This window comes from Danio rerio, chromosome 16, assembly GCF_052040795.2.
Source record: "Danio rerio strain M-AB ecotype USA chromosome 16, GRCz13ab, whole genome shotgun sequence".
NCBI classification, from domain to species: domain Eukaryota; kingdom Metazoa; phylum Chordata; class Actinopteri; order Cypriniformes; family Danionidae; genus Danio; species Danio rerio.
This window is the reverse complement of record NC_141036.1, coordinates 31,065,341-31,077,732: the sequence shown is the minus strand read 5'-3', so window position 1 is coordinate 31,077,732 and position 12,392 is coordinate 31,065,341. Positions and strand designations below refer to the sequence as shown.

Genomic DNA, 12,392 nt, shown 5'->3' with positions numbered 1-12,392 from the left:
GTCACGTAAAGTAGGTGGAGTTGAGGAGCTTATGAAGAGCAAAAATCAACAGTACAGAGAGAGTACTGTTAAAGAAACCTGACAGGAAATGTAGCCTGCAAATAATATATATCTAATCCAGCAAAGGTAAATGAAGCAAAATAGAAGAGACGTCTGAAAAGTTTGATTTCTGCCAACCATCACTGATCAAACAGGCAAGTAGAAGCTACTACACATTATTAACCAGACTTGTTTGGTTATTAACATTATAACAAACAAGTTTTGTGTGTTATTAGCTTTAACATCAAAACAATTACTGGTTTGTGTGTGTTTTTTTATATTCATCATTGCAGTCTTTCATTAATACATTGTTAGTATACCTTATATTCGAATTATTGCAAAAAATATTGCTTATTAACAAACATATTTTACTAGAAAGTAAACAAATGGTGAATTTTTGTACATATTACACAGTAAAGAAAAATCTGTATATGTAAAAAAGAGTACTGGAAAGGCACTGAATGAAATAAATTATGATCAATGTATCAATGTTTATTTTTGGTTGTAATTTAACTAATAAATATATATAATCATGAATTACTGGCACAGTACTGGAGAAATCTTGAATAACATTACCCTTTAATCTTTAGAAACGTTTAATAACACATACATGGTGCTTGAGTGTGATTTTATTGAATTCTTAATAAGTGTTTTACTCAGTAACTGTGTTTGGGATGCACACAGATGCATGTTTGCATGTGTTGTGTCAATATTTTATACAGTGCTGCATGTCTGAAAGTGAAGCTGTAATGTTGGCGTGTAGAAAATAATCCAATCAGAGTGTGGGAAAGCATAATCCTGTCTAATCCAACCGCAGCCATGAAGAACAGAGATCATTCAGGCAGTGAGAGTGACCAGACACTGACAAACATCCTCTCCTTCATAAAGATCCTGCTGTATATCCTCAAATGCGGATCTGTTAGCAGTGAGGGTTTAACCAGAGCAGCATATCATAGAAAAACAGAAGTGTTTAATGGTCAAGCCACAAACGGACACCTAAGATGATCAGTTGTTTTTCTGTCACGTGGCCAGGCAGGTGCAGGAACACTTGCGCAGTTCACCTGTTACTGAGGGGTTATTATTAAGGACCGTCTGCTGGATGTCAGTGAGGGAGGGACCAACAGGCTCCTGATATATGGGTTTTACTGGTAAACACTCCATTTTCAACATTAAATGTGTTGTATATTTGTAATCATTGTTCATTTATAATTTAAATTCTTTAATTACTTTTTAATGTAACAGAATTATTCATGTTAAATTGTAGTTGTCAAATGAGAAAACATTTGAATGTGTAACATAACAAGTAATCTTACAATTCTGTATGTTTAAGATACTTAACAAAATAAAATGTAAAATTTATATACAAACCTGTTTCTGTTTGCAGTTTGTTTTATCTATTCTTACATTATTTTAACTTTGTCAGTGTGAAAATAAGAAACATTTGTTTTGATTGGATTTTTAAAAAATAATTTTTAATTTGATTTCCTAAATCATGTTTAGTGTAACAAATATTCTTGTCAAGTTGTAGTAGATTAACACAATTATTAAAAATGTTTTTTATAAAAAATGAAGTTTGTTGCAAAGAAATGACATATTAAGCTGCAAAGAAACAAAAAATATATATTTATTATAAGTTGAAGACCTTAGTTATATTAAAATAATTTAAAATAAAAATGAAATGTTATTAATAAAATAATAAGATAAATAAAAAAGATAACAGTAAAAATATATTATTTGTTTATTTCTGTTCTAAAGTTTTAGAAATTTATCAAACTTATTTTTTCCTATATTTTAACTGCAAAGTTAAAAAATATGTCTAGTTATTTAGTAATATTATTAAAATAAAATTTAACAGTTTATTAGTTTTGAAATATATAAATATACAATTATATAAAATAATTAAAGCACATATATAATTTGCTAAACTAAAAATGTCATCGTTAAAAACATATTCAATGTGTTTTTTTAATGTGTATACAGTCTTGCTGTGCCTTTGGCTTGTATTTGTATGAGGGTTGCCAGGTGCTTCAGTCTCACCTGATCTCAGCATGTAAAAGGAGTTTCCCTAAGGGTTTCCCTGAGGGATTTCACCAGGTGTGTGTGGAGTTCTTGCAAATTTGTTGTTCATTAGGTGGTCTGAGGACAGGTGAGAGTTTCATAGCAAAGGAGCATTAAAATAGCATTTTGCACAACTGCACACACGTTGAAGGGTGTTTTTATAATGTTTAGTACAAATGAAGCTGGCGATCTGACCTCCCACTCATGTTTCAGGCCAACAGCTGCCACCTGCCTGTTTCTACAGCAACAAACCAGACCACCTTCAGCAACCACACCTGAAAGAAACTCTGAACACACCACACACAGGTAATCGCAATTTCACTAATATATGTATTTGTACCAATTAAAATATGTTTTTGAATGTTTTTTTAGTTATGCTGCTTTGCTAAGTTTACAATAAAAGTCTGTTGGCCTGCAGTAGCCTTAAATAGAACATTTGATATGATTTCTTCATGTAAAAGAAATACTATTGCTCATTGGTAAACCCATTTAACACTTACATATCAATTATACTAAACGTATCTAACCAAAATGTATATATTCATTTTGCTGTGAAGAAATTTTTTGCCTGAGTTTGTGTTTTGAAATATTCAAATAAGAAATTTATTTGTACTAAAAACAATAATGTGCGGCCGAAGCAGTGGCGCAGTAGGTAGTGCTGTCGCCTCACAAAAAGAAGGTTGCTAAGTCGCTGGTTCGAGCCTCGGCTCAGTTGTGTGTGGAGTTTGCATGTTCTCCCTGCATTCGCGTGGGTTTCCTCCGGGTGCTCCGGTTTCCCCCACAGTCCAAAGACATGTGGTACAGGTGAATTGGGTAGGCTAAATTGTCCATAGTGTATGAGTGTGTGTGTGTGATGAGATGGGTTGCTGCTGGAAGGGCATCCGCTGAGTAAAAACTTGCTGGATAAGTTGGCGGTTCATTCCGCTGTGGCCACCCCAGATTAATAAAGGGACTAAGCCGACAAGAATATGAATGAATGAAAAATATTGTGGAAAGTATGAAATCTTTGTATTTTTGCCATTAGTTGTTGTTTTTTTTTTGAGGGAAAAGCATAGTTTTTCAGACAGCGTGTTATTAGCATCTAGGTATTTTGACGCTTATACATTTAGATATTTGATACAGATATTTGTTAAATATCTGCAAAATAAAAATAAAAAATAAAAAAATAAAATAAAATATATATATATATATTTTATGCTAAATTTAGTATTTAATTATTATACTTTTTGATGTATAAATGCTGCATGATTTTAGTGTGTGTTATCTTTAGGGGTCATGTTATGTTTTCTGAACAGAATACACAGTTTATATAGTGCAAAACATTGAAACCCATTGAATGTACTCAAAGAATGAACTGCTGCTTGTTCAAACTACATTTTTAAAAATGAGCTGAATCAACAATTCTTTTTTAAGGTTTTTTAGACAACTTCGTTGTTGTATGTTTAATCCACTTAGTGAAGTTTACTTATAAACTAATTTCGAGAGGAGCGCGTGCTTATGTTTGATAGCAGCTGGTCCTCATTAGCTAACGCATGATTCACCAATCAGACGATTCCTAAATCACTATAAATAACCACAGTATCTTACCTTAACCATCTTTATCTTGAAGAATCCCCCCTTCCACCCCTACTCCTCCCATTTCCTCATCAGGGCAGCACGGAGGCCCAATGGTTAGCATCATTGTCTCACAGCAAGAATGTCACTGGCTTAGATCTTACCTGGCCAAGTCGTCATTTCTGTGTGGAGTTTGCTTGTTCTCCCTGTGTTTGCATGGGTTTTCCCCGGGCTCTCCGGTTTCCTCCCACAGTCCAAAAACATGTAACACAAGTAAATTGACAAAACTAAATTGACACCATAGACAAGCGTTGAATCCAGTATTCATACACTATAGCATTCAAAATCCACATCCACTATACACTAAGCAGAGGAGTTCTCAAGACCTACATGAACTCATACTCCCCTCTCGCCCTGCAACAGGGGAGAGCCCCGGGCTCGAGGATCTCACAAGCTCAGGGCTCTCTCTCGGTACAGCATGCCAAATACGCTTTATATTAATTATCAGCTAAGGGCGAACTCTTGAAATTTTGTGAAAACAATTAAGTTAACTTAATCGGTTTGTGTTGGGACAAGATGAAGGAGTTGTGTGGAAACAAGCATTTCTTTTTTATTTTTATTTTTTTTAAATATATGTAAAACAAACCATATTGTACATACGTTAACAGATTTTTTTACTTTACCCAAAGCAAACAAAGAAAACAAAACTCAATATCTGATATTTATTAATAAATAAATAAAAAAAACAAATAAATAGGGTGACACAGTGGCACAGTGGGTAGCACTGTCGCCTCAAATAAGAAGATCGCTGGTTCGAGCCCTGGCTGGGTCAGTGGATTTTTTATGTGAAGTTTGCATGCTCTCCTAGTGTTCATGTGCGTAAAAAACATGCTGGATAAGTTGGCGGTTCATTCTGCTGTGGCATAATAATTATAATTATATATATATATATATATATATATATATATATTTTTTTTTTTTTTTTTAAATAATCGGATGCAACTGAGAAATGGTCACCAAATTTTTTCCAAAGTCCTTGGTGATCCTCTGACACTGAACAGTATTTTCTCGGGAGTGCAGTGGGAAATTAGTTTGTTGATCCATTATTATGAAGAGTTGGGAGAGTGAGGTGATATTCAGTCAATTAAAATGCATTTGCTGGAAATGTAAAGTATTTTTATGATGAAATGTGTCTAGTAGTTCAGTGCCCCCTAATATTCAGATTGTAGGGTCATAGCTGAGTTGGGTATCTGTAATTTTTGATGATATGTCAACTATTTATTCCAAAAATCTGAGAACCCAGCATTTCTTACAGCATATGCGTGTCCTCTGTAGGATGGGCTACGATCTGGAGCGTTTTGTAGGCTATGTGAACGAGGGTCTGCTGTGCTGTGTGTGCCGGGATGTGTTAGAAGACCCTTTACAGGCTCCGTGTGAGCACGCCTTTTGCAGCACCTGCATTCATGGATGGCTCATCCACCACAACAGCTGTCCAGAGGACCGTCTGCCTTTAGACATCACGCACCTCCGCCCGCTCTTCAGGTATGATTCAACGCAATAAACTGAGACAGCTTCACTATCCAGGTAACTGCTGGCTTTAAATCAAGCATCTGTGGTGTGTTGTGTGTTCCAGATACATGAGGAATGATTTAGCGAGGCTGCAGGTCAGATGTGTGTTCAGGCCTCAGGGCTGTGAGGTCATCTGTGCTCTGGAGTCTATTCATCGGCATGAGCAACAGTGTGATTACGCTTTGCTCAACTGCACAAATACAGGTATATTTGAACATTCATTATATGTATATGTATTGTTTAAGTGCCCTACACTAATATTGGCACCCTTGGTTAAAATAAGAAAGGAAAGCTTGTCTTTATTGTTTAAAAGTCTGTGTGACCTGGAAATTGCTGAGACTTTTATGTATGTATGATGATGTACTTCCAACCAAAACAGATTATTAAGTAGGGGGCGGGGCTTCATTTTTGTGCATCATTCTCTCATAGCAAACTAACTGTAAGAGGGGCATGTTTAAGAATATTGTGGCTGAAGCCATCAAACTGACATCAACAGTGAAGGACCGTCACTCTAAACACAGAAGCAAATGGGCAGATTTTGATTAAAGATTATTAAAATGAACTTTTTTTCTTCAGTGGATTGACTTGCATAGATTATTTGTTAGCCTAACATAGAGATGCCCAAACTAGGGCCCGCAGGCCAAATTTGGCCCATGGTAACCTTTGATTTGGCCCGCCATCTTATTTGAGAAGGGAGGGAGAATTTTGGGAAAGGTTGGGGTAAATGCCTTTAATACACAATGTCATTTCTATTTTAACGTAACCTTTCATTGGTTTGTTTTATTGTTAAGCTACAAAAAAGCAAATGTTTTAAATAAATGTCGTAAATGAATAAAAAAATTTATTTTGAATGAACATACTGTTGCTCAACATACACCACAATTTAGAAGTCCTCAGTAAGCAAATCAAGGCAGGGGCAGCTTGGCTAGTGTATTTGGTAATAAACTCTGTTGTATTATAATGGAATTCTTATGTTTATATTATAATAGGTTCATTAAAAATGAAAAATATATATATATTTAATGTCTTAGTTAATATGATTAAAGTAATGTTTTCTATTTATTTTTAAATAAATAAGAAAATTATCCATGGCAACTTTTTTTTGGCCCTTCAAAAAAATGTTTTTTTATTAATATGTTTTGTGTACACACAAAAAATACATTAAGGCTAAAAGAAGCTTCTAAGTTGCCAATTTTTGAGAAAATCTTAAAACAATGATTGTGTCAGTCCTAAACTTACTCATAAACATTTGGTCTAAGAGTATTTTAGAAAGCGTTTTAGTCCTAAATCAGTAAAAAATAAACATTTTAAAAACATTTGACCATGGTGAGCTTTTAATACACTATTCAAGGTATTAAATAGTGTATTAAAGATTGAGGTTCCACTCAATCAATTTGTGTTCACAATCAACTTACTAGTTTTTATAAATTTAATTGGATTGAACATAAAACAATTAAGTCGTTAAAAAAAACTTTTTTTTTTCAGCTGATTTTAAACAAGTAGTTTAAACATGAAGGCAAAATCCTTTTTTGAGTGTATAAATACAATTTTGGCCATTTTAATATATTAAATTTTTTTAAAAAACTATATATTTATACTTTTTATATTTTAAAAATCATTTAAAATCATTAAAAAAATTATAGGAAAATACATTACAAAGGCACATACTTTTTAGAATGCAATATTTCACTTATTATCAATATTTCCACTTATCACAATATTTGCCTGCATTTCAAAATCTTTATTTAAATATGGCAACATTTTTATTTTGTCTATTTGAATATGGCAGCATAATATTACTCTCTACAGAGTTTTCATTTATAAATCTCTAACAGAGACTCAAATTGTACTTTAATCAGATTACTGATATCTTGCATAACTACACTCAAAAAAATAATGTTTACTGTTTATTCCAACTACTTTAAAATGGGCTGAAACAACACAATTTTCGAATTTTTCAGGGAAGAACTTGATTGTTTTATGTTAAACCCACTAAACTAAACACAAGCTAATGTTAAACAACATTCTGTAAAAGAATCATTTTACCTTCAACTGTATATTAAGTAAAAAATCCAAAGGTTTCACAACAAAAGACACTTTTCTTTGCCTTCTTTGCTCATATTTACCAAGGTTGCTGCGGATTTTAATTAAGAACACAATATATATAGTTTTTAAGCAGGGAACAGGTGGCTTATACACTTCTCATTCATATTAGTAACAATACAAAGAGCAGTTGAAATAGCAGATGAATGAATGTGGTGGCCACAAGACGGAGATAGATCCCGGCTTTAATTATTAATGAGGGGGGGTCTCCTGCAGACAATGAAGCCAAGCCTTTACTTCAGGGTTAAATCCCTTGAGCTGATTATTCAAGAAGTTTGTTTCACATAATGCATATGCGTGAGTTTTAGTAAAGCTGATGGAACATGTCATAATGCTGAAAATATTTTTATGTATATTGATATGCAGGTGACGAGTACTTGTGTTACCGTTGTGGTAGGTGTTCTGTGTGTTGTGTGAACTCTGTGTGTCTGTTTCTTTGAGTTTATTTCCCCTTCTGAACTTTTCTTGAAAATCAGCAGCGGTCACAGAAGGATTAATTTTACAATAATTATACAGTTCATTGTGATAATGCTGAAGGCTTTGAAATAAATTCTTAAACTCTTGCTGGAAACCGCTGGCTTACACTATTATGTTATATGTGACCATGGACCACAAAACCTTTTAATTGGTGTGAGGTTTGTTAGGATAGAACAATATTTGGCCAACAGGGTTAAAAAAAATCTAAATATTCAATCTTAAATATTCGATCTTTACTAAATATTCTAAGAATTTTGGCCATAAAATACAATATTATAATCTTGAGTTTAGTGTATTTAATTCATGTGTTTTTGATTATTACCAATAACATTGCAACATAAGATTTATTGGTCTTTTTAGTTCAAGTTTTGTAGTCCAGGATCATATACATATTTTTTCGTTTTAAATATTGTACATTTTTCACAAATATCCATTTACATCAGTTCTCAAGTTTACTGCTTAATAATAATAATAATAATAATAGGCAAAAATAGCTGGATGTAATTGAGCTATTGACAAAAATTCACATCATCATCCTCATATGTTGGCTTAAATAGCTGAACTTGACCTATTGTTTTTTTTTAATTTTCAACACAATCTTGATGATGCTCAAGTCTACCAAACTCTCAGATAATAAAATCCAAAAACTGTCACTGGGGCAGTAATTATTATTTTTTTTAAATGACACATTTATAATTTACATAGCCATAAATTGTGCATTTTAGCATCTTAAAGAGTTTATATTTGTACCAAAATGAAACATCTGAACAGTTTGAAACGGCTCCACCCCAACAACAGCTTTTGGATGTTTTTTTATGAGAGCGCACAAATTGTTATTTCATGCTTTTTAAAAAAAAAAGAATAATAATCTCAATCATGTCCTCTGTGTCTGCGCTCAGGCTGCCCAGTTCAGGTCTCTCGTCGCTCTCTGGAAGCTCACCTGTGTGTGTGTGAGTACAGCAGTAGAGTTTGTGCGAGCGGCTGTGGATACACAATCCTCAACGCGGATGAAGCTCAACACAACTGCGTATCGGAGTTGCGAGCTGAGTTGGACATGCTCAGGTACACACTCTGCTCAAATCATATGAGCTGACTATGCAAATACTGGCGCATAAATCAAATGTGTTTCTTATAGGGCAGAATTAGACTGCAAAGTCGAAGAAGTGAGGCATGAAATGGAATCACGCTTGGACTCCCAAAGAAGACACATGGTGCAGAAGGAGAGTTTGCTAAGGAGTGAAGTGGACGAACTTAAGGTACGTTACTCTCAACATCAGGGCCTGTGTTCAAAAAACATCTTAAGGCTAAAAGTAGCTTATCACTTGCAGATTAATCCTATTTATCTTGCAAATAAATCTTTATTTAGGACTATTAAGAATATTTGCTCTAAGAGTATTTTACAAAGGCTTTTAGCACCAAAGCTAGCTCTTAAATCAGTGAAATGTAAGGGGTAGTGATGAAGACATGTCATTAAGACCAAATCACAAACTATTCTGAAATAGTAGTTGCGGCAAATTCTTATGAAGATTAATTATAATATAAAGACAGAAAGTGACGGACCAAAAAAATATAAAATGTGAACGTTTATCAGTGTGCAAAGACCTTTAGCCATGATTATTTTACCCTGTTATTTAACCCTGTACAAGGAATTATTTTCTCCCGCCATTCATTCACATCTGCAGCTGACACTGTTGGTAGTTCAAACATCACTTTAGAGCTAGTATGTGAATGATTCTCTAGTATAATGTCTAAAGTGATGACAAAACAGGTGATTTTGCTGACATTTGGAGATTATGAGGTTGAACAGCATGAAATGCCATCAGTCTAGAGACATTTTTCAGTATTTCTCTGTTGCAATCGGGAAATTGCAATAATTGACCTCGAAAAAGCCAGAGCAAAGCAAACACTACCAGTTTCTGTGGTATAAATAAAGCACTACATAATACAACAGAAAGAGATCTCAGAATGTCACTTACCTGATTTATAATAATTTGTTCAGCTGTTGTTTGAAACGTACACTGAGAAAATGCTGTTTTTCTTGCTTAAGGACTTCTCATCTCTGTTGCCTGATGGTGGCTGACGCACTGAATCCGATGCTCCGAAATTATAAATATTTTAAAATAGGCACTATCCTTATAAATAAACTGCATAGTTGCAATCTGATGTTGATCTGATTTCACTTTTATAGCAAATAATAGTTTATTTTCAAAGATTTTAACATAAAATAGCTGAACATAAACATAAGATTCAGAGAAAAATGCTCATTGTATAAGTAAGTTCTAGACGGCATCTATAGGCTTTTGCATCTGAACTCTTATAAAAATCTATCTATCTATCCATCTATCTATCCATCTATCCATCTATCTATCTATCTATCTATCCATCCATCCATCCATCCATCCATCCATCCATCCATCCATCCATCCATCCATCCATCCATCCATCCATCCATCCATCCATCCATCCATCCATCCATCCATCCATCCATCCATCCATCCATCCATATATATATATATATATATATATATATATATATATATATATATATATATATATATATATATATATATGCTAATATTTTACAAGTAGAATTTAAATATGGCAGAATGATATTGTGCTCTACAATATTTCTATAAGTAAATCTCAGAACCTTCCCCTATCAGCCAATCATGCTGTGCACTTAACAAGCAGGCTGACATCATCTATAGCGACCAGCTCAACCCTGGCCCTAATCTTAGGCATAGTTCAGCCAAAAATAAAAATTTACTCACAATTTACTTACTTACCTTTGTGAATTTCTTTCTTTTTTATTTATTTTACACAAAAGAGGATATTCTAAAACAAGTAACCTTTGACCTCTATAGTAGTCTATAGTATAGTAGTAAATTACTGACAAGTGTGTGTTTGTGTAAAGGCTCAGCTGTCCCGGGTCATGTCAGATGTGCGTGTTCTGCTGGGAGCAGAGAGAGCGCGTAGACAAGAGCTGGAGAGGGCAGAGCTGGAGAAGGCGGAGCTTCTTGAACTTTTAAAAAAGGAGGGGCTCAGACCAGCCACGCCCTCTGAAGCAGCCCCACCCCCTGCTGAAATGCAGAGAAAGCCAAGCCCACGCAGTATGGCTCTGGACTGCATCAAAAGGAAGAACAGAGAGGTCACTGTCATCTGAGGACACGGCTTTTCATAGTAGAACAGTAAAGCCCAAAGCACACTTTGTGTGTGTGTGTGTGTTTGTTTATGTGACATGAATTTCAGCCTTTGCGCAGTGCATGTATAGTCTAGTTCTTTTTGTTACCACATGTACTGTGCAATGCACCTGCAGTTCACACTTTACAGATTTGGTTTTAATTGTTTTGCATTAATTGTTTTGTCCACAAGATGGCAACCCTGAACTGGGCTTCTGTTCCACAGTTAGATTAAATAATAACAAAGATACAAGTCACAATAGACGAGAAATCAATAGATGCTCACACTCACAATGACTGTATTTGGGGATGAAAAGATGGCCACAATTCTTTGTTTAAACATTTTATAGCCACAATTCTATTTGAAACCTATTATTTATATCACTTTTGAAGAAAATCTGTCAAGGATGATTTTTTTCAGGCATGGATGTCGAATGTTCTAAAAACTGAAACAAAATGTTTTGATTGCCGCTGGTGGTTGGCCACACACACACACACACACACACACACACACACACGCACACGCACACGCACACACACACACACACACACACACTATATATATATATATATATATATAAACACACCCGGTCTATGTAAACAATTATGATATGAACTAAACAAAATAATTGTTAATCAAAGACATTGTTTACAAAGATGGCTTCTGTCATTTGGCTTTATTATGTTAGCGTATGTCTAGGTGTTTGCTTTTCTAATATGTTTGCTTTTAGTTATTGTGTTGGCTTCATAAATACAGGGAGTGGCATTATCAGGGGATCAGTAGCTAGTGATTACTAAAGCCGTTTTAGGGAATTATACGAGTTTGGAAAGTACCCTGATAACACAGAACTTCATGATCACCAATTTTGTAGGCTCTGGCTCCAAAGGGCATCATCAGAGCAAAATGGTAGAAGCCATCTTTGAGACGTTTTGGCTTCACTTTTTTATAGTGGAAGAAAGTGTAATGTTTTTTGGAATGGATCCCACCCTCTTATGAAATATGAGTGTAACTGCCGTGTATCCAGCAGTGCACATTCACTAACACACACACAGAAAAGAATGAAGTGTACTTTGGACTTGATGATTCACATTGATGGTAACAGAAAACCGCAAACGGGAACTCATCATCTGAATGAAAAGCCGGATTAATCGATTAAGTGCTATAAAGCTATGGGCTAAAATTAAACCAAATTGTGACGTAAAGAATAAAAGTTTAGAATTTGTTTTCCCATTTGAAAGAATAACCGATACATTCTGCTACTTTTCTTGATATTAAAACAATCTGTTTCAACAAGTTGCATTGTGGATTATTATATTATTCATTCATTCATTTTCAGCTTGGTGCCTTCATTAATCTGGGGTCGCCACAGCGGAAAGAACCGCCAACTTATCCAGCATATGTTTTACCCAGCT

The 12,392-nt window shown here is 34.4% G+C and overlaps 1 protein-coding gene across 4 annotated transcripts; it reads left to right on the top strand.

The window, feature by feature from the left end:
- Positions 1–58: 58 nt before the first annotated feature.
- rnf41l (ring finger protein 41, like) lies at positions 59–12,273 on the top strand. Of its 4 annotated transcripts, XM_087287118.1 has the most exons (9): positions 59–198; positions 1,076–1,187; positions 2,311–2,403; positions 4,987–5,193; positions 5,285–5,424; positions 7,690–7,716; positions 8,700–8,862; positions 8,936–9,056; positions 10,715–12,273. In XM_087287118.1, exons 4-9 carry the CDS (start codon positions 4,988–4,990, stop codon positions 10,961–10,963), a joined length of 906 nt encoding a protein of 301 aa, XP_087143244.1. In that variant the 5' UTR covers positions 59–198; positions 1,076–1,187; positions 2,311–2,403; position 4,987; the 3' UTR covers positions 10,964–12,273. The 4 variants fall into 4 exon arrangements, with proteins under 4 accessions (XP_087143244.1, XP_087143245.1, XP_087143246.1 ...); XM_087287119.1 differs by lacking the exon at positions 1,076–1,187 and having other exon boundaries at positions 59–194; XM_087287120.1 differs by lacking the exon at positions 7,690–7,716.
- Positions 12,274–12,392: the final 119 nt, after the last annotated feature.